The following is a 23,110-nucleotide window of genomic DNA, read 5'->3' as shown; positions in this document are numbered from 1 at the left end:
GAAGACATGGATGATTACCTGTGTTGTCTTGAAAAATAAAGGAATACTATTAAGATGGATATACAGTGCTAAAAGTATCTTGTTGATATTCCTGTACTTTGAAGTGCATATTTATATCAAAACCAGCACCATCATTTACATGATCTTCCCATGTACCAGTCACACAAGATTTTGGACCAGCCTTCCCATGGCAGAACATACCAGTCAAATTAATGTAGAAACCCTTCTTTTTCATATAATTCTGTTCACAAAAAGCTTTAACCTATACAGAAATTAAATGTTATCTAGAACGCCTGTTTCACACATGCCAAGCACATTTTCAATCTGATGCTGAAATATGCTGCAACACTACATGAAAAAGCATATTACAGCTTTATCTCTTCTTCTTAAAAAGCATGCCAAGTTACACTTAATGGACAACAAAGGATTCAGGAAATAATGTATGTTAAGGAAAGCTGATCAAAACAGTGGTTTGTAATACATTATATTGATATCTTTAAAATTCCATACAATTGGCATATATGACAATCTACCTAGCAGGCTTGAACAATTTCTCTACTTCCCATTTTCATTCAACATATGTTAAAGTTAAAACTAAAGTAGAAGCTACATTACATGTTTACTTAATTAACTCATAAGATACAGAACACTTTGATGACACATGGTACGTATCACTGGAACATCTCCCATTGCTGAAATACAAAACAATTAGTTCAGACATCACTCATTAGCTTTACAACTTAACAACATTTCCATGTTTCACAGTAAAAGCCTGATATAATATGGCTCATTAAATAAAGATCCCATCACATTTCCTAAACAATCGATGAAATACTACAAACATAACCTCATGAGGGAAATTTATCATATCGATACAGAAAATCAAATCAGTTTTAAAGTACCACTCTGGAACACATACTAAATGCAATTATATTCAACACAGCCACCTACATCTCAATTCACTATTAACATAACAAAAATTATGTGACCTAAACAGTGTCAGCATTCTTCAATACTCTACCAATTATTTGAACAAGTACTGCCTTCACAACACAATTGTGGCCAAACATTAGTAGCATGGTTCACTCCTGAGAGGGTAGTAGAAACTTCGTGATTAGCTACATTGTGGGACTCTCACAATGCAAACAAAATAACTTTTAACTTAATAAGAAACTAATTAACGTTTTTTCAGGTCTTGTTCTAGAATTCACCTATAAAGAATGCACATACACTAACAGCAAAATGAAATTAACTTGTAAAAATATAATAAAAAAGGTATCTATTATACCTCAAGATTCAGACTGCTTGTTGGAATTTTTAATGGTGTTATACAATGAACACACAAATTAATCTGATATGAGGCACATATTCTTAAGATCTCTTTAATGTCCATGTTACATCAGACTTTACCTTATATAAATATCACTTAATAAATTCCATATTACAAATATAAGAAGATACCGACCATAAAACAATTTTAGTACCTCACCACACATTTCGTCTTGTAGTTTCATGGTCCACCACATGACTGCAAACAGAATACGGACATACGTAAAATCTTCTTCATGTAATATGCTGTACAAAGTCAAAATTGTATACATCACTAATTACAACACAACAAAATTTAAATTAGTCCAACACACATGAATTATTCCCCCACCCCTTTATATAATTACAATCCAGAACTCTGTTTTATTTTAAAACCCGTGATAACTTTAACAACACACAACTGCAAAAGCCACATACTCTTTATTAATTACTGTAAACTATATGAAGCACACTTTAATGTTGTTATAGTCAAAGTATATAACTTATGTTGGACTAATTGTACAATCAAACCACTGCAGATTTATGTATAATGGGGCAGTTCCCACTTAACACAATAAAATACTGTCAAATTCTGTAAGTTTCAAGAACTGAACATATACAACAAATTTTCGCACCTTAGCCATACTTCACATGGAAGGTAGAACTGCAAGCCTTCCATTACAGTGAAGTCATCCAACAGGCCTGAAAAAATAATTTTAATCTCTCAATAATACAATTTGAAATTAAGAATATTTCATGCAATCATTTTTAGTGTACATCTAGCAAAGTAAGATACCGACCATTATTATCAAGTTACAAGCCAAATTCCTTTCACTTTATTACATCCAAATCATCCCATGTTGAAAGTGCACTGCTACTGCAAGTGCTACAGAATTCCAACGATACCCTCCTCTTGGCAACTTGCAGGCAAACACCAACATCCATGAATGGCTCATCACCTGCTGCAAATCCAGTGACTGGTAAATCAAGGGTGGTAGGCTGAACCGAATAACAATCACAAAATTCAGTATCATAAAGATTTCTATCAGAAGGTGATAGGAGTGTATCATCTAGAATATCATGATGTGGCATTGACAAAGAAAGTGCTACATCATCTTTGACATAAATTTGTTCTTTTGTCCTCTTGGCAACATGCAGGCAAACACCAACATCCATGAATGGCTCATCACCTGCTGCAAATCCAATGACTGGTAAATCAAGGGTGGTAGGCTGAACCGAATAACAATCACAAAATTCAGTATCATAAAGATTTCTATCAGAAGGTGATAGGAGTGTATCATCTAGAATATCATGATGTGGCATTGACAAAGAAAGTGCTACATCATCTTTGATATAAATTTGTTCTTTTTTATCTAAAGTAAATGTTGTGCTGCTTCCATCAACCACATCACTGAAACGTGAACAAATGCTGCTATCACTTCCTGTACGCACATAATTGTGATCTGGAGCTGAATGTGTGTTATTGTTCAGAGTGTGCTTGCTAATGGAGGTAGTTACTGGCAGCCCCGTGTTTTGTATAGACTGTAGCAACATTCTAATCTCCTTGTTGTTTGCTAACACACCCTTCAAGTAAAGAACTTCTTTTCTTAATGAACACACAAGTGAAGACTGACCTTCCAAAGTCTCTTTAAGTTTGGTGTTTTCATCAGAAAGTCGAGCTATTTCACTCTGATGAGATTGCATCATGTAGTTGAGACGATTTATTCGCGTCATTATTGCATTTTTTGAAGAGCATTTTGGAAGCTTCCTTACATGTCCTGATTTTTTAAAATCCAACTTCTCTGTCTTGCGTTCGTTTTCTGACTTCGATATGAAACTCCCGCAACTAACTTCTCCGTGTCCCGATAATTCTGCTGCCCAAACACCAGACAAATGATCGGAACACCTCCACTTGGCCATATTTAAGTACGCCTAAAAATTGAAAAAAAATACGTTAATTTTCGTCGTGAAAAAAGTGTGCTCTCTACTGCCTACCGTCACAATAAGTTACTCACTAACCAAAGTTTACTGAGTTGAAACTGAGTAAACGTATTTTTAAGTATAGTTTTCGTTAAACTCAGAAGGCATACAAAAACAATCCCATTAGATTAACAACTAATGAAGTAATTGTGTGCGTGCTGTTTCAATTACTTGTGCAACTAATTTGTCGTACCCAGACTTATCAACAGATGGCGGAAATTACGAACACCAACAGCAACGTACCAACCAACAGAAACAATAATTACCAGTCTAGACAGTACCAATTGGAAGTAATTTCTTACAAATGCAGTTACAAAAAATGGTTTTGGAGAAATACTTCACAAGGTGTGTATCTTTCTTAAATCAATTATATTGATTTTATTCTTACTTGGACTCCTTGATATGAGGATGGGAGCTGCAGGTATCAAGTAAGGCACAAGACTGTGTTAGGTTATTTAATTGTTTCTGCTTACACTCACTCACTTACCTAAGGAGGGCACAGGGAAGCAAAACTTCATGAAAATAAAACAAATTCTAGTTAATTACAATTAATAACTAACAACAACACACAAAGTTTGTTTTTCAGAGACCTCTCACAGCTTGTGTGATAAGTAGTTAGACACTTGTTAGCATCACCAGTTATATTTTTTAAAATTAATATTAACTTTAACTCTGGCTCTCCCATCAATACCGAGAATAGTCGACCACAAACATTTCTGTACACAATATGTGAATTGCATAGTTAAATGAACAAGCTGATAACTGTGTGCAGTTTATGCACAACTTTTTCTTATTTTTTCTTGTCATTTTATGTTATTATGGTTGCTTGTTTCTTAAGATGCTGAAGGTATTGAAACTAACAATTTAAATTGTTAGTGTAAGTTCTTATTAATTACAAATATTCTCCTACTTTTGACATTTTGATTTGCTTTGCTTTCGAGTAATGTCATTAACTAATCGGGGATTAAACTTCATTTGATGTCATTCCTGTTTATAATATCATGTGGTTTTGAGAATAAAATGCATTCTAGGATTGAATGAAAAAGCAAATTCTTATTGAAATTATTTCAATAAGAATTGCTAGTTGTAGGAATGCATAAATTTAATTAGGGGCTCATATGGTCTTTTCTTTCACATTTTTTACTGGGGGCCTGCTACTTGAATTTAAAATTAATTTGAGATGAGCATCAAAATACATTACTGAATCAGATAATATAGCATTTCTAAATATGGCAATATATGTTATATTACCATTATTCTTAATTCATGTTTCTGTACAGATTGATTAATTACTTGGATACTTTATAGCAAAATTTCAAATACAGAGGTGATATAGAATTGGATTAAATTAAAAACGATTATGCATCATGAAGATGGAAGGAAGAATTTTGATCCCTGTATCCAGAATAGGCCAAGAGTTTAATCCATTATGTTTACAACAATTAAACCTAAAGTCATGCCTCTGCCCAAGGACCAAGACATAAATATGCATGGGGGAGCTGGGGTGAAGCTCAATGCTTCAATGCTACATGGAGATGAGTGGTCAGTTTCACAAACCAGCCAGTTTTTCCCAGTATTCATTGACTTGATAGATGTGTGGATGCAGTGGCAGAGATAAATTCCTTTCTCCTCTCTTACTAGGGGAAGACAGAAGAAGACACACATGAATATGGTCCTGGCGATCCCATGAACCTGTATTTATAATGAAACCAGACTGAAACGAGCAAGGCACAAACCAGTCAGAGCATTCAATTAGACATACTATTACAGACTAAGCAATTTTCTCCATTCCTCATCGATTATGCATGCAGCTGTCACTCCCTTCTGTTCATTGCAATACAGACACAATCTCCAAGTAATAACCCAACACCATTCTCCTTTAACATCACACAGCACATGGCTGGCTACAACTACAAACTTTAACTTAACTTATATACATAGAACATTGTACAGTATTCCACATTCGTCACAACACTGTCAAACTAAACACTTTCTAGACAATTCTAGACAGTAAGCCAAACACAGGCACATACTTTGGCAGCATTGTTGCCTAAATTTGCATAACAAATATTAGAAATGTCTGTCATAAATTTGACAACAATAATGCTTCTCACTTTCCTTTCAAACAGAACACCGGCATAGATTTTTGTGGTCAACCATCTATCTTAAAAGGGTGCATTTATTTTAGTCTCTGGTTCCTTACAAAAACATTTTTTTACATAGTGAGCTTAATAAAGGGACTTCAGGCTACTGACCCTGTGTTTCTTAACCCTGCAAACAGGGACCAAGACTAGGTCCTATTAACAGAACTCTATTCTCAGTGGTGGCATGGGACATAAGACTATGTAAAACAAGACTACTATATGGCTTCTGCTTATATTATCCCATCATCCCATGGTTTGATTTTCTGAACTCATTAACTACATCAAATTAATTCAAATATTTCAAAGCCAAAATCTCAAAAATGTAAATAATTCCATCAGGCATTGGCAAATAAATTAAACTATTTCATTCCAAAGCCATCAAAGTTATATGTCAGTGGGTTTACAACATAATCCCACAGATAAACGAATGCCTGTGGTTGGAATGTGAATACATTTTATGAGGTTAGTAAGATCTGCACTGGACAATGGACCATGCATCAGATGCATCATCCTCCAGAGTTTCACAACATCGCACTCTTGCTGTCACTGTTAACGAACACTAAGGCTTCTGACAATATCAAGAATAATATTTTTTTTTTGAAATGGAGAATAGATGGATGCCTATAAATATTTGTGATCTGTGTCATATGTGAAAATCTGTATGGTAGTCAGTGTTCAATCTGTAATATACTATATTAAATAATTCTTACCCATTTCAAAGCTGTCTCCTTCTCTGAGTTCATGTAGTTTTTGGCAATATCAGTGAAAGATACTTCTGGCATCTTCCAAAAATTGTTAGTGGCTTTTTAACAACACAAAAATTTACTAAATAAGAAGAATTAATTTTATTAAATCTAAACATGGAAATGATTAATTAGTATATGTTTTAAAATGAAAAGCCTCAATTTTTGTTTCACCTTTGAATGCTTCATGAACATTTGCACAATAAGGTCTATGCAGAGTTACATACAATATTTACGAACAGATGTATGAACTGGGTCAGTTAGGCATAATGTCCTTGAAACATTGCAGCTTGGGTGCACAGATAACTGGTAATTGAATGATCTTCAATATGTGGATCCGACACTGACTACAAATTTACGAGTAATCAATTCTCTTAACATTATTAGTCTCTGCATTTCTTTTTGGGTCAGCCTTGTTTCATGTGTCCGGCTTCTTCTCTTCATATCCTCGGACCAGAGTCTCAATAATAAACTTGATAGTTATTTTGTAGATACTTTCTATGTTCTCTGTGTATCGATCGCCAAGAGTCATCTGCACAGCCTCCAGGAATGGTCGCTCGATTCTCTAAAACAATGCAACTCAGTTTATTAATGTGATACTACAATGAAGTACTTTTTCCACTTAAAATATACATGGAGAAAGAAAACACAACATATTCCCATTACAAAAATCAATTGGTCAATTCAGTACAGAGAAATAATCGCTGTAAATATAAACTGTAGGAAAAATGCAGTCATTACCTGTTAAAGCATGAGAAATATACAGTTACCACAGGACTTTAGACGGTTAAAATTTAGTGTACATACAGGCGACATTTCAATTTCTTCAGCATCCTATAAGGATAAATATGTAATGATACAAAATCTGTAAGATTAATAACTCGACTGGAGCCATCACCAAAATACTAAATTGAACACGGCAGTATTAGGAACATAGAACAACAAGGATCAATACAAACACTCCACGTGTAGAAACCAATAAAATACTAAGAATGCATTACAACGACATGATATAATAAATATTAAGACCAATTATACAGAAGTACAATTAATATCAGAAACAGTAAAAAGATGCAGTTGATGCCTAGAGTACAGAATATAGTAAATAACTGTCTATTTACTATGAAAACAGGGTACAAAGCACAAGTACGCCCACTTCTGAAACAATACTGGGATGAATTTGTAACACGAGCTTCCATTCTGCTAGTGCCTTACGCTGCGGCAACTTCTCTGACACTACCGTCCGGCTTGTAGTCTAAACAACGCTATGCAGGCGGACAGTCCGTTTTCATACGTGCTTTGCTCTTAAGCAATAAATTACAAAATGTACGCGCGACCTGCACATTATAATTCAACATTTGGATAACAATTGCATGAACAAGCGTTCTATATTTTAAGCCTTTTATATATATATATATATATATATGTCTGACACGATAGAGTGAAATGAAATAGTGTTACTTCCATCTCAAAAGTCTACACGGCCGCCATGTTAGTATAATCTCACCCAAAAGTACTCGGGCTTGAACCCTGGGATGCGGTGGTGAGAAGCGCCGACTTGTGTCAGGAAATCGAAGAAGGAGTCCAGGTTGTCCAGTCCCTTGATGCCCTCGTCCAGCGTGGTCATCACAGTGTTAGCATGCTCTGCCAACTCCATGCTGTTCGCTTGTTCTTCGCGGGTGCGAAGTTCCCTGAACTTCTCGAAAAGGTTAAGTAGTTCCTGGTGTTCCTCGAACAATCTGTGACACGCGAAAAGAACGCGATCAAAGGAAATATTCACAAACATCTGCCATCACACTATATAATAAAATCACTATAATATTCATCAAACTGCGTGCTTAAAGGTCACGGAAAAACTTCACCCCCCCCCCCCCCATTACAACACGGCACTACGAGTTCTGAGGTGCTTTTACCCACCTGGACTCAGCTATTCGTGTTGCAACTTTCTATGATTTTGCTGTGACCTTGAAGCAGGCAATTTGTTGATGGCTACTATAGCGGTAAGTGTCCTTAACGGTTAGTATGCCATCTATTAGCGTGAAGTCGAATTACTCATTGAAGCTAAGCCAACTTTTGATCGTTCTTAACATATTCTGTGTCCTCAGGTGATCTGTGCTTTAACTAATCTATGGGCCGCATGTCTAGACTGCATTGAGTATAAAGCGTTCCAGCGTTTTTGGCCGCTGAAATTTGTGAATTGGAACATCGGAGCGAGTCACTTACCAGAAGTTTGCTGGAAGGGATGGCAGCAGGCCGCGTACAGTAAACTCCAAATAAAATATCACCACGGTATATAACACAGGAATGTCTATTTCACTGCACTAAAAACCACTAGAAAAATAAAACTGCAGAGAGTATTAGATCATTTTATCTTCTTCACAACTCTTCGGTCGTCTTCCAATTATTCCACTCCCACAGACCATCGCTTTCTGACATCACTCGATTCGTCACTGCCGCTGTTGCCGTCCACTCTATTATCTTCAATTATAATACGTTCAATAGCGTCTTCGATTATACCTTCTTGCTAATAATAATTTTATTCTAATTTTTTCACATGCTGACATACATTATCCCATTCCTCTTGCCTAATTTCTTCGAATCTCTGGCGACACAGATGCTCGACGTCTTATTTTTTAAATGTTGCGTTCTTGCTTGCAACCCATTGTTTTACATCTCCCCAAATACTTTCAGTGGGGTTTAAATCGGGAAGGTACGGCGGAAGTCTCAGCACAGGACGTTCTTTGTCTACTAAAATGTGATCACTCACATAATATTTGTGCTTTGACTTATTTAATTTGATTAAATCGTACGGTGGAACTTTCAGCATGTCACAAAATAATATGTTTATTTCCAATAGCCAGGCTTTCACTTCGTCCTTCTTTGATTAAGACGTCGGAGGTTTGTGTGTCTGAGTGTTATGATACGAGGCGTTATCAATGACCAGAAAGGTGATTGTAACGAACAGGTGGCATGTTGTTAACACAGCACAGTCACAAGACAACAATTATCAGGCTTCTACTCTGCTGCACTGGCACAGACTGTACTGACCGACGAAAACTCCTTCTTTCCTTCATTGAGTGGTCCGCATACTGGGCTCTCCCTAAAAGATCAGCGGCCATAATCGGTGGATCCAGTTATAGTAACCGAGAATATACTTAACCCGGCGTTGCCCAGCAACGGAGAGAATACTTGAAAACATTTGAAAAAGTTCACTAGCGTTGCCTAGCATCCGAGTGGAAAGATGAACAACTGTCGTAAGGATCAGTGTCAGCTTTATTGATTCGCAAACACCAAGCACTTCTTTGGCAGCAGGACGTGGTTATTACAGCTAAGACTTCTTTTACAAGCTTAAAAGTTTCTGGATTAGTACTTTTGTCTGTTTGTTTAAACGAAGCTTTCTCAACTGAATAGTGAATGCAACGTCGACATACGGATGACTGAAGATGACGGAAGAATGTGCAAGGAAGCGGTCGTGATCTATTTCAAAGTACTATCACATAAAGTAGGATTGTCTATATGAGCTGAGGAAAACCACGAAAGTCCTTAGTCAGGATTTTCTGTTAACAGACCGACAATGTTGCTAGTATACTCAACGTTAATTGATATCAAAATTCAGTACAAGCATTTTTTTTTATTTAGTGTTCTGTCTGACGACAGGTCCATATGAACAGGATCTTTTCGTCCTTTTCTCGGACTGGGACCTGTTCATATACGTTCTTGGCAGATGATCCAGAAGTGGTTTGCCGTTGCCTTCTTCTGTGTGTGAATGGAGTAATTGTTGGGATGCCACGGAGGAAAACTCCGTGTTGCCTAGACCACGGCCTTGCCCAACACAAGTTATAAATTCGGGCACCGCCGGGAATCGAAACCGAGACCCCCACGATTAGAACGCTGTTTGGATTTTTTCATAACAAACGTTTAAAATATGATTCATGAGAGGAAATAAAACACATTTTTGATGTCTTTGTATCTATTCTATTACCCTTAACTGAGCGGAGACAGTATGCAGGAAGATAAATACGTTTATGAGCGAACAGTTTTCCATTACGAGACAAAGTACTAGTTAATTAATTCTTGCATAAATGAAACAAATTTCGTCGTTTATTTGCCTTGTAATGCCATGTAGAGTTGATCACTCGAGCTGTCTGACTGTAAATTGTCTGTCAGATGGACGCGTCTATCCGAGCCTTGTACTTTGTTTAATACACTTGTAAGTAAAGCGACTGGCTCTGGGTTTTACGACCGCATTCTACTCCCGACAAAGCAAATTCTTTCTGTCCTTCGCCGCTGTGTTCAGAGAAGCTCCAACGTCATATTCATTTTGTTCCGGGTGTTTTTTCGTCGAGTATAAATCGATCGAAGCGTGGAAATGACCGCTCGTCCGAAACCGGCTGTGATGTTATGAATTGCATGCAGCTTCACGTCCGCGTTCCCTGTCTCTCATGATGCGATGCTCAGAGACAGGGAAAACTTAATCGGTGTCACGGATACTTTTTGGGCCGAATCCGTTCCCAAGTCATGAGTTCGGACCCCTACTCCCCTTCAATCTGAGAAAGAGCGACTTCCTGTACGAACCATCAGAGGTCGCCATGGTTACCTGGTTATATATAGAGCACATCGATCTGATTTGCTGTCGCTACGTTCCAGCTGTACACGGACGCACACGTGTACTCCAGCACACGGAGCATTGGCACAGGGCCTCCCGACAATCGGTGCAAGACTTAAATCACGTATAGACCTACTGTAACAGCTGCCCCTCCTGCTTTCAATTATTCAGGGGGAAATTCGATTCTCTGTTCAAAGATTGGCTCTCCTGACTGAGATGTTTCGCGATTTTTCTCAGTGCCGGCACAACAAACATGAAATAGAATTAAAATTAAATTATTTGGTTATTCCGTCAAATCACAATGTATTTAAAATAAAATAATTAAAATATAATTCTGTGTTCCATATCGAATAATCGATTTACAATTGGAACAGTTACAACATGTTTCGGTTTTATTAAACCATCATCAGGTGTAAAATTATATTAAATTTAAAACTCAATTACAATTTTTCGTAGTGTAGTTTTTTGGAGGTGGTGTCCAGATATTTTCATATAATGGATCAACTTTATTGTTTGAAGTGATGCTTTTGATGTTTACATCGGTCTGTGAAGTAAATGATTCAAAGAAACATTAATGAATATGGATGAATATAGAAAACAATTAAATAAATAAATAATATTATAAGGAAAGTAAAATAAACATACCAGAGATGAAATAGTAGACAACACAGTTGATGATGGTTTAATAAAACCAAAACATGTTGTAACTGTTCCAATTGTAAATCGATTATTCGATATGGAACACAGAATGATATTTTAATTATTTTAATTATCTTATTTTAAATACATTGTGATTTGACGGAATAACCAAATAATTTAATTTTAATTTAATAAATCACAATATGACGCAACTACACTATCTTATGAAATAGAATCTTAAGATAGGACACGATTATTTAATTCCATATCTTTCCCAATTCGTGATTCATAAACACAAATTTCATTAAAATCCGAATACTTTCGTACTTGCGAGAGATCACCTTGAAGACAGAGAACGGATCTCAGACTATTGATGATCTGTGACAGAATTGTTCACCTCAAAGTTTCAGTCTGTTTTATGTTTAATTGGACACTAAACTGTGAAATTGCAATGGATTCCTGTGACGTTGAAGAGAAAGATGTCTCACTCATGCAGCAGACACATTTTCATTGAAAGAATTCACTGAAGTTTGATGCAGGTTGCGGTATGAACATTAGAGATCGAATCAATATCATTTAGCTAGAGCATCATCTTTCAGACAACAGACATCTCGGGCGATCGGGACAAAAGAGTTAAAACTTATCTCACGAACGCAGTCAGTGTGTATGGATGTGGACTGGATTCAGGGACCAGCGGTGGACTCTTGAGAACACAGTAATGAACTTTCGTGCTCTAGCTAACCGACTATAAGCTTTTTAGAGGGGACTCTGCTCCATGAAGCCTCTAAATATTGTAATACAGTGTATTATGCGACGGAACACGGAAACAACATCCAACTTTTTTACACTCATTTAGCTGCAGAAGAAGACTTCTATTGTCAGAAATAACCTTCTTTAAAAGAATTGTAATCTTTCATTGGTTAACTGAACGGATATCCTTAAAATGTACAGGTGGTCCATGACGGCTTACGTAAGACTAATTTCTAATAATAAACCATTTCCTGAAAGACACTGTCTTTATGAATTTAATTACATACCAAGCCATATAATTCCACGCAGCTTCATTGGAGCGCCTTTGAAGGTTATGTTATATTCATTCTAACACTGCACTTACGTCTGACAGGGTTCATAATAATTTTGGACGTCAAGCCAACGTTCGAGGACGTTAATATTACATTAATAATGCCCGACATAACTGTAGTGACTACATTTCCTGAAAACCTTAGTCAGTTGTGGTCAGGAATCCCTCCTAAGACCAAAGACTGAACTGACGTCTTGTAAGCTGGATCTGCTTGTGACATCAGGTAGAAGTATGAAATATAAACTGTTGAGTCCATTAGATGAAGCTAATCCCAGTCGCTGGACCGAATTATCTTCATCCGATGTACCAAATAAATAGGTCTTATACTTCACCTCATGACGGCTTGCGAAACAATGTATGTCTTTTAGAAAGCTTACGAAGGAAAATAACAAACGACCTTCGTCAAAAGACGTAAAACTACAATTAAATCCTTATTGTGTAAGTGATTTTCTCGAAATAAACGAGTTGTGTGCAAACATGCAGTTTATACGACAAGTTGTGTTGCGTTACAATATATGGAATACAACTGACCCACAAAAGTAAGACGGAAGGTTTTATTTTTCGTTTTTCGAGGTGTTATTTATTTTTATTTATTTAGTGTTCTGTCTGACGACAGGTCCATATGAACAGGATCCTTCCATCCTTTTCTCGGACTGGGACCTGTTCATATACGTTCTTGGCATATGATCCATTGCCTTCTTCTGTGTGTGAATGGAGTAATTGTTGGGATGCCACGGAGAAACCGGGGAAGCCCCCGGAGGAAAACTCCGTGTTGCCTAGACCACGGCCTTGCCCAACACAAGTTATAAATTCGGGCACCGCCGGGAATCGAACCCGAGACCCCAGGATTACAAGGCCAGCGATCTAACCGCTAGACCACAGTGGCTCCTTTTCGAGGTGTTAGCCAGGCTAATACAGTTAACGTCGACGCTCCGTGTCTGCTCAGGGAGACAACGTCGCAGAACGTAAAAGAAAAGACCATCTGCTCGCGTCTTTGTATATCCGAACAACGCGCTGTTAACATTTGCTAGAGAAAAATAACCCACCGTGACGGCACTGAGGTGCTTGGTGGTTTCCTCAAGGAGAACGCGTGGAATTACCAAGACGCTGCTATTTAAAATCACTCACGGGCTGGACGAACAGGGAAGGAACTTTCCTCTTTGTCTTCACGCCCAAACCGGGTCGTATCCAGGGGGTAACAGGACCTTTTCCTATGGAGTAGACCGGTCAGAGTGTGAAGGTCATCACATACGTGTTTCCGGTGTCGAGGTTAAAAAAGTGTAGGTACAGTTAGGCATACCTCCACTCCCCCATACACCTTCATCTCGTGGTAGCTTACACACACAGATAACTTCACAGTTTACCCTCCCATCACTATCATGTCGTCCGCGTCGAACATTTAGAGAGATACAAACAAAACTATTAGTAAACTATAGCTCTATAAAACTAACTTCCAGAGAAGTTAAGGTAGTTAAGAAATTTCCCACTTGCTATACAATCGGAAGGTTAATTAACGTGTTCATATTAGCCAGCCACTGGGCTCTATCTTAAATCCAGCGAGCGACGTCACACAATATTTCTCTCAGATCCATTTTAATATTATCCCTTAATCTACGCCTAGACTTTCTTCACTTCGGGTTTCCCTGTCGTAATGCTGCATGAGTTTCCCATCACTCCTATGCATTCTACATTCCCGCCCAACTCAACCTCCTTGATTTGACACCCTAATAATATTCGGTGAAGATTATAATTTATTAATCTCTTCATTATACAATTTTATCTCTCCTCCAATTACTTTCTCCCTCTTAGATCCAAATATTCTGTTTGAGATTGCTCCAACAACTGGCTACCTTCTTATACGACATTTTCGGAATTTCAAAATTTGGCTTTCTAAATTTTACAAACTAATTTCATTTCGCGTGACGTGAGATTCTCACGGCTGAGTCCGAAGATGGCTGTTTTCGGGGATGTAGCTCCGTGTAGTCTGGTAGAAGTTTACCAACGTTTCAGAGGTCCATGCTGCCTCCATCATCAGAGAGATCGCCTGCACTGCACTACACGGCGAAATATCCCAGAAGACAGCCATCTCCTAGTTTCACCTGAAATTGGCTGAAAGTATCTGATGGTCTGACGGACGCATGCAAATTATTATTGCATATAGGTTAGAAGTCAGAGGGCGGTGTGTGGATGGGGCAGCCTGTGCGCTGTCAGCACACACAGTGTTTGTGTGTGAATATTGAAACTAATAGATTATAATCGAGTCTTTATTATTTACAGGAATCGACTGGCATGAATCGTTTTGCTCTGCGATCCAGTACGACAAAATTATTGTTGGATACAGGAAAGAGAATGCGACCCACACTTCTGTGACGTTTGTATTTTTGTCCTTATTTGTTAGTGTTTTTCTGCATTTGTAGCTTTATTTGTTTTTCCTTTCTCCCCCTTCCTGTTTGAACCTCTTTATTTCTTTTCCAGAACTCGTAAACGTTGCTCTGCAGCGCAGAAAGGCTTTGACATCTCATTCTTAAAAGACTAACGCAGAGGAAGATGTATCTTGACTTCCTGACTTAACTTTATCGAAGTAGTCCCTAGGATACCTCTTGCGAAAGTAAATTATTGTAGCCAATGAGATAAGAGTAGAAAGTTGACCGGCAAAGAAGTTCATGTAAAACACAACTTGAAACACGTTTAGTGCTGAAAAATGCAGAGAGTAAAGTTAAATGCCATGAAAAAGAAATGAGTTTCAGACAGAGGACGCGGTTCTAGAGAGGCGATTTTTTAAGCGACCGCGGAAAAGTGAACACGAGGGTCACACTTAGCCGTTCAGACCTGCATGTGACATTCACGAACGCGCACACACGTCTTCTGAAACCGTGACAATTTATAAAACACGTAATAGCTGCTATAACCTTTTTCACACGCAATTAAGAATTAAAAATTTGCTCACGAATGTAAGGATAGTAACTTCAAATAGGCTAGTACAGTCACCTTCCAAATCCTTACCTACCCACCGTGTTACTGTGAAACTGATGTCACAGGAACATTGAGTAACCCGGCGCTCGGAATACGGGGTAAGTACAGTCTTAATAAAATGTTTGTGGCAAGAGTAGTACAGTGCCCTGGGAGTGTTCTCGAGCAAGCTGCCAGGTGCATTATTGATTGTGCCGCGCACTCCAGCACAGACACAAACCATGAAAACACTTCCAGCATTCCTACGCTCTGACCACTACATTCGCCAAAGCTCAATACGACGCGTGAGGCCTATCCAACGACGCACACAGAAGGAAACCTCACGGGACGAGATCAGTTCGGAGACCTAGAGACCTAAAGATGTGAGGGTGTGGAGTGGATTTAACTGGCTCAGAGTAGGGATTAGTAGCGCGCTCCTGTGAACACGGTGATGCATCTTAAAATTTCAAAAAAATGCCGGAAAATTCTGAGTCAGCTGAGGCACTACCAGCTTTTGGGAAAGGATTCTACTTCATGTACATGTACGTAAAGTTTGGTGGGAAATACCTTGGGACTTTTAACATGCCCTGAGATGGCGCAACAGCTCGTTAGAGGGATTAGAATGCAGAAGCCATCAATTTCACGAACAACTCACATTAAAAATTCTGTTAGGAGATGTCAATGCCAAGATGGAACAGAGAATTACTTTTAAGAACCGAATTTAAGACACGAATCTTACAAAATGTATTATGATGTCAGGACTAAGGGTGACGAAGTCGATTGTTTTCTTCCTTCCTTCTTTCTTTCTTTCTTTACTCTTTCCTGGGACGTATGGGTCTACTCTGAAGTGACCGCAGGCCATCTGACCTCGCACAGTATTGTATTCTGTATGCCAAACACGAACTACATTGCTGATATGAAAGGTGTACGTACTCCTTGTAGTAAGCTCTTAGGTCACTGTTGCGCAATTATGTTTTCCAGCAATGCCCACGTCTGCCATTGTTTCTCAACACTCCGTTTCAACAGTGGGGCCACGGTTCCCAATGCTGTGCAAAAATGTTCCAGGTCATGTGGGTTGCCTAGCTTCTAGAAAAACCACGATAGACAGACAGACAGACATGTGAAAACCTCAAATCCTACTTAATAACAGCGGTATATAAATATCGCCAGGCGGAATTTTTCCACTGGCCTAAGGGACGCTATAAAATATCAATATACGACTAATACAGTATAATGTTAATGATAATGAGTAAGATACTGGTAGATGGAAGTGTTCACGAGCAGCCTACACACGCTTGCAGTTATAATGGGATCAATAATAAACCTCTTAATTATCTCATAGTTGACAGAAGGAAACATTCAAGTATGATTAATGTGCAATCTTACAGTGGGACCGGCCACGACTATCACCAGTTTTCAGTAATTACAAAGTTAAAAAATTGCTGTGAGCAGTGTAATTGACAAGCAGCAACTTGATATAAAATACTGAAGTAATCTGGAAATTAAATAATCCCTTCAAGTTGCATATGAATTTGGAATTCACGAAATTTATACAGAGATGTGGTCAATAGTGCAACAGAAAACAACACTTTTCTCAGTCAATCTGTATGGTTAAAATCATTCCCATGTATGTGTAGTTTAATAATGGGCCAAAGGATAAGTTTTACATTAATATTATGCGACTGGAGGCTTCCCGTATTCAAGAATGTCAATTCTCTAACTCAGATAACATCAGAATGGTAGTCGTGCAAAGTTCTGAGGAGGGAAACGACACATCGCCATCTAGATCCCGAAAACTTCAAGGTTTATGGTGGCTGGCAGTGCAGTATAACAATAAAACGACCGAGAACAGCACAAATTAAGTATCTGCGGGGTAGTTTTCAGTTGATCACTGCATCTGGCAAACCTCCAGAATGTTTGGCGCCAGTTATCTTCGTGGTTCGTTGCTGATGTGTGCATCTGGGCCCTCCTCAAGCTTCTGACACGCGGAAAAGTCTCAGGCACTCAGACATGTTACTCTACGGATTAATAATTCGTATCAGGTGAATAGTATAAAATGACTTATGAGGCGTCCATTTGTCTCTGCACTAACACCAGCGACGTCCTCACAGAAAGGAGATTTATAAACAGTTCTTATTCTGACACTTCCGTAACACATCGGCCAATCAGACGCGCGGCTTCGCTTGAAGGCTTGGGCCTAATTGTGCTCGTAACTGAAAATTCCATCAAAGCATTTCAGCTGTTCTTTTCATTTCCAGTCTTGATCTTTCTCTCCTTCTCGCTTCCTTCTGAGTTTTTCCCCCCTTTTAGTCAGCCCCGTCACTACGACGAAGTAATATTCTCGATAAAATAGTCTCAATAATAACAATAATAATAATGGTAATAAGTAAACTTTTACGTCAGTGGAGAAGGGGCTTAATTAATTATTATCGTCAATAACAGAATGTTTCGTTTTTGAATACAGAATCTAAATGCAAGTGTACATATATTTTACCCACACATGATTATCTAAACTCTGTTATGTTTTGCAAATATCGGAGGAAATAAATACAAAACATAGTTCGGTTATTCAGCCAAACTGATAATTTCAATTGGACTTGTATACAGTAAATCAACTACACATTCCAGCCACATACATTTTAAACTGACGACAAATTTAATAAAAATCTATTCCGAAATTTAAAGACGTGGCCAGTGTGTCTGTATGACCAGCCACGTGACAGTGGAGTTCATTTAAACGTTTATGGGACTGCTCCTGCCTCCATAATCAGAGACTGATTTCAACCCGTGATGATGGGTGCAGAGACAGTCTCCGAAACCCTGGAAACCAACTCCAATCTCACGCGTCTAATAGTACGAAAAGACATTTCAGTATTCAGCTGCCCTGAAAACTTCACATTTTAGATAATGTGCCTCAACAGTTGATGCGAGATGAATTATCACTCCGATTTTTCGTTTTGGAATGTCTGACGCCAGCAGCGCCACTTAACGCAGGCGCCATTTTGTCCCCATATAGATTGAGGACAAAAGCGAATTAAGACTTTATTAACTGTCTCTAGTTTAGAACGCAAGCTCAAATTATACTGCCCTAAACTGAAGATTTCAGTGTTCTGAATTATAAAAGCAGCAGACAGTTGGGACAAAACGAGACACTGATTTCGTGTTCTGAATGTGAGCGTAGGCTTAGTAAATCCAAATTCTCTCAATATAAATTTTGATTCTCCATACTTGACTGTAGCGTCTTGCCTCAGATTAACACACAAGCTCCTGTACACATGTTCCCCATTCTGATAATCGTTGTAGCAGTTCTCGGTCTTACGTAGGCCGACAGTAACTGAATAGTACGAAATAATTCATAAAGCCTAAACTAAACCTACTCAGACGAGAACCACAACGGATCTAGGCAAATCATCAGGTAAATCCGCTCGGCCTACAATAAATTCGCTCAAAATATCAAAGATAAACCTCATGGAGGTTTCTAATTTGCATAACGAACTTCATTACCTTCTGCCTTCAAACAATATTATTAGGATGATCAAATCAACGAATATAAGATGGACATGTAGAACGCATGCGCAGATGAGAAATATCTAGTAATCTAAAAATCTTGGTCGCAAAATCAGTGAATGAAAAAGGCAACTTGTGACTTCTTCGCGTAAATGAAAGGTTAAAGAAATACATGTTGTGAAGGTGCGGATTGATTTAAGCTGGCTCATGATAGGAACCAGTGGCAAGCTCTTGGGAACACGGTAATAAACCTTCGCATTCCATACAGGAAAGTCCTTGACTAGCTCAGCAACTATCAAATTCTCAAGGAGTTAGGCGTAGTCAAATTTTACTTTAGTTGTGAATGTGGAAGGCAGTGGCCATGCTTGTTTTACTTTTGGAGGCACTGAAGAAAAACACAAAAGACGCCAGGTCAATGGGTCTCAGGACGGAGACTCGGGTCCCAAACAAATAACCGTGTTAAATATATCACCAAGACATACAACGAACGATTATCACATTAAAATCTTTAAGATCATATCGACTTTCTTCTTATAAACGATAATATAGCCCGCTGTTGCATGTAAAGGATAAATGACGAACTTGAGAGCAGTCACGGACAACAATACATCAATCTTGTGCCCACTCTGTGAATCCAGAAACGTAAATCGATCTTCAAAACTGGCAGAAGAATCGAAGTCTGTTTCCTTTTGCCATGCACAGCTTGTCTTATTATGAATCAGAAAGAAATCTCACTCACCTCATGATTCTAAATCTGAAATTATTTTTGTGCTTTCAATAAATAATTTTTATAGCAATTTTTGCACTTGGCGAAAGTTTTCATGCCCGCGGCTCGTCTTCCATTTTGTGGAATTAAGGGCACGATTACAAATTTCCAACCAGGTAAGAATAATATACAGTTCTCACCTCGTAGTTTCTAACAACATCCCAGAAGACTGTCAACTTCACACAGAAATTAATTTTGAGATATTATTTTTAAAACCCGACTGTATTGTTTTAGTTTAATTGTAATTTCGTCGATTGTAGACTGTTATTTATTTTCCCCCCCACTCCATTCTATGTGAATGTTTATTGACATTGTACTTCAGACAAAGCTCCACGTAATTACTGCACTAATAAACTTGTAAAACGTGTTGACTCTCCGTTCACAGTGGGGGCTCGGTCTGAGTGGGTCTTCGCCATTCGAACATTTACCATAGTTCGAATCCTAATGGGGGTAATGATAATGTTCGCGTTTTCCCGTGTTGCATTACCTAGTGACAGCCTGGCTTCGTACAAATAATCCTACCAAAGATCTAAAATAAATCATAATTTAAGAAGTAATTCTAAATTAGAAAAAAAGTCAATAACAACTAATCCTTGAAAAGCAAACATTCAGATGCGATTAGTCCGTTCGGGGCTACTAGTGCGCCGCCAGACAATTAAAACTGGATTATCATATTCATAATCATTATTAGATTACCTTAATGCTATGGTGCGATTGTTGCAAGGATTTAACAATATTGCATGGCCTAGCCTCTAGACCAGGAGTAACCACTTATAAGGAGTTATTGCCTTAATAACAACGTATTATTATATCTAACAAAAGCGATGAAACAACATTTGGCTGAATATTTGGCTTAGACAGAAGATTCGATTACAATTGAATAATGTTTTAGATATCGATTACGTTCTATCGCGAGCACATTAGTAAATGACAATCGATTCATAAACATTTCGCCGTATCGTTAATATTTGTTGTTATTTTGTTCTTACACTCTATTTCATGATTCGTACTACATTATAAAATCATTGTTTTTGAACAACTTCCGATTAATTAGGGCTGTACGTGTATTAAATTGTATCAGAAACTGAGGAGATATTAATTTTACGTGATGTACAAATTCTTCGTGATGAGAGGAACTCCTGTGCGCTTTTCTGTATAAATACCATAAAATTGAGGCATAATTGTGAGAGTATATCTATCCGCATATATCCTCTTTGAAACTACTTAACGGATTTCCATTAAATTTGGTACTGGTCCACACTTATGATCTGCCAGGCGAATTTAATTTCGATTCTTGTCACTCCAGTACAACCTCTGCGTTTATATTAACCCCAAATCGAATCTGATCGCTGTTGTTCTCGTAGACAGGTACCGAATTTTGTAAAATGTAAGTAATATTTAGATGAGCTTCGCCATTTAAGGGCGAAGAGAGAATTTGTATATGTTCTTTGTTTACATGTCAGTTGGTCTGTAATTAATATGCGAGGTGAGACAGCAAACAACGTGTAGTCTCTCGCAAGGTACGAACTCTGTGTATTCCTGGTTCACTGACTGTGTGATTAAGTGGAATACTCACTTTATAAACATGTACACCCCAGTTGGTTCCATTGCTCGGCTGATTCCTTTCCATGAAGCCATCATACTATATTTCTGCTTGGCCGTAAGAGGCAGACGAGGGTCTGGGGGCTCTGGTGGTGGTGGTGGACCTGCTTCCCCATGGCGTCCTTTGCTGCCCTCACCCGCATCTCGGTGAACCATGACCAACTTTCCCAGTTCACACCCCATGTTCCTCAGACCATGACAGCTTCTAATCAGAGTTCATCCTAGACCGATAGATAACTCCAACAGGTAAGCTCTGTTTTATTTCTGAAGCTGGCGAGTGTCTGCATTACGTTACGTTACAGTTTAAACACTTTGCGACGTTTATATGTTCTGCTATAAACAATATTTATATCTATCACACGCCCATACGTACGTATTAGTCAGAATGTACCGAGTTCCCTGCCATAGTTTTGATCACCTTAATGCAACCAACTAACAGCACAATATGAATGTTTAACACATGTGGTGTCATGTTGACCTCACAACAATGACTGTGCGTCTCCTATAGGCGCGACGCTCGTCCGAATACAACGCTTGGCGTCTGCGCTGCCTCGACGAGGAATACATGGAGGTGTGAGAGAGACAGGATATGGTATGAAGTAAACAGAGACGGGAAATTTCAGTTTTTTTCTCACATGGAGTTGTCTCATCGGAAGTAAGATACGTCGACGGGTTTGCTTCCGTCCTTTTCTCTAAAAATGATACTCATGAACCAACATATCATACTCCAAGGACAACATTAATATGAATATTTAACAGACAGAAATGAGGCACAACTAATTCGTTGACCATCTTATGTCAATGAGATGAAATCAGGTTCCTACAGCAAAACTTCACAAACGTTACTACACAAACACAGGCTAACATTTAAAATCTCTGTCGATACGACTAACAAACCACATTTTATCTCTGATACGAATTCCAGTCAATCATATTAACACCACTTCCTGTAGGTTCCTGAACTGCTGAAGCAGCTAGAAAGACTATGGACATATTACAATTTCTGTACGTCTATTAATAAATGTTTAATATTTGGAAACGTGGTAATGGTGCCAAATTATGATATTACATCTGATATTTATGTAAGTTACTTTCATAAGAATAAAAACTTTCAATGTCACAATCAACGTAGGTTAAACATGAAGCATTACGTCTTGAATAATTCCTATTGAAACCCGTAACACACTATTCTAAAATGTGAAGATGAAAATCACTCTCGTATGCGAGGCGTTCACCGTCTACGTTACGTGACGATTCTAATGACTGTCATTAAAAGGCACGTCACGCTTGCCCTATCAAGCCGACATTCCTCTTTCCTTTCGTCATATTCCACATTCCTCACATTAATACAAACCGTACACTTCTTGCTTTATAAAAGAATGGAGTTTAAATACGCACTGAATGCGAATAAGAGGAGCTAAATACCACTCAGTCCAAGTCTTGTGTCGTCTTGTTATATCTGCATGACTTTGCAGAAACAAGTATAAATCGGATGATGATATTAAAATGGATCTTAAAGAAACTGGCTCAGGATACAGTCCTGCGGCAGGCACTACTGAACACGGAATGAATCTTCACAGACCCAAAGGAAACAATTTCACAACCAGATGAAGTACCATCAGATTTCCAAGGAGTTGCCTTTCTACCGGCTACTCAATACTCTGTGATGAGAAACTTTTCCACTCAGTTTACTCACAAGGCCAATGGAAACTTCACAGTGAAATAAACAGCTGTGGCATCTCAGGCGTACAACTATATTAAACGAAACAAAACACAACAAAAACA

At 38.2% G+C, this 23,110-nt stretch overlaps 2 protein-coding genes across 15 annotated transcripts; both read right to left on the bottom strand.

Annotated features, from left to right (window-relative positions):
* Positions 1–467: 467 nt before the first annotated feature.
* LOC110832810 (uncharacterized) lies at positions 468–3,484 on the bottom strand. 14 transcript variants are annotated; one of them, XR_002544055.2, is made up of 5 exons: positions 3,328–3,484; positions 2,109–3,240; positions 1,944–2,010; positions 1,485–1,528; positions 468–692 (listed from the first exon to the last, which is right to left on the bottom strand). XR_002544055.2 is itself a non-coding variant. In XM_022070164.2 (5 exons), exons 2-5 carry the CDS (start codon positions 3,226–3,228, stop codon positions 620–622), a joined length of 465 nt encoding a protein of 154 aa, XP_021925856.1. In that variant the 5' UTR covers positions 3,229–3,240; positions 3,328–3,484; the 3' UTR covers positions 468–619. The 14 variants fall into 14 exon arrangements, 3 of the variants coding, with proteins under 3 accessions (XP_021925856.1, XP_087213828.1, XP_087213829.1); XM_022070164.2 differs by having other exon boundaries at positions 1,490–1,528; positions 2,943–3,240; XM_087357702.1 differs by having other exon boundaries at positions 1,466–1,528; positions 2,943–3,240; positions 3,328–3,483.
* Positions 3,485–3,728: 244 nt separating this feature from the next.
* On the bottom strand, positions 3,729–22,963 carry LOC110832809 (neuroglobin). The gene is made up of 3 exons (XM_022070163.2): positions 21,300–22,963; positions 7,683–7,914; positions 3,729–6,740 (listed from the first exon to the last, which is right to left on the bottom strand). The coding sequence occupies exons 1-3, from the start codon at positions 21,506–21,508 to the stop codon at positions 6,594–6,596; spliced, it is 588 nt and encodes a 195-aa protein (XP_021925855.1). The 5' UTR covers positions 21,509–22,963; the 3' UTR covers positions 3,729–6,593.
* Positions 22,964–23,110: the final 147 nt, after the last annotated feature.

Source organism: Zootermopsis nevadensis, unplaced genomic scaffold, assembly GCF_977971745.1.
Source record: "Zootermopsis nevadensis isolate Lab colony 2312 unplaced genomic scaffold, Znev_1.0 Znev_ptg000028l, whole genome shotgun sequence".
In the NCBI taxonomy this organism is placed as follows: Eukaryota; Metazoa; Arthropoda; class Insecta; order Blattodea; family Termopsidae; genus Zootermopsis; species Zootermopsis nevadensis.
The sequence above is the reverse complement of the archived record's forward strand: the minus strand, read 5'-3'. Positions and strand labels throughout refer to the sequence as shown.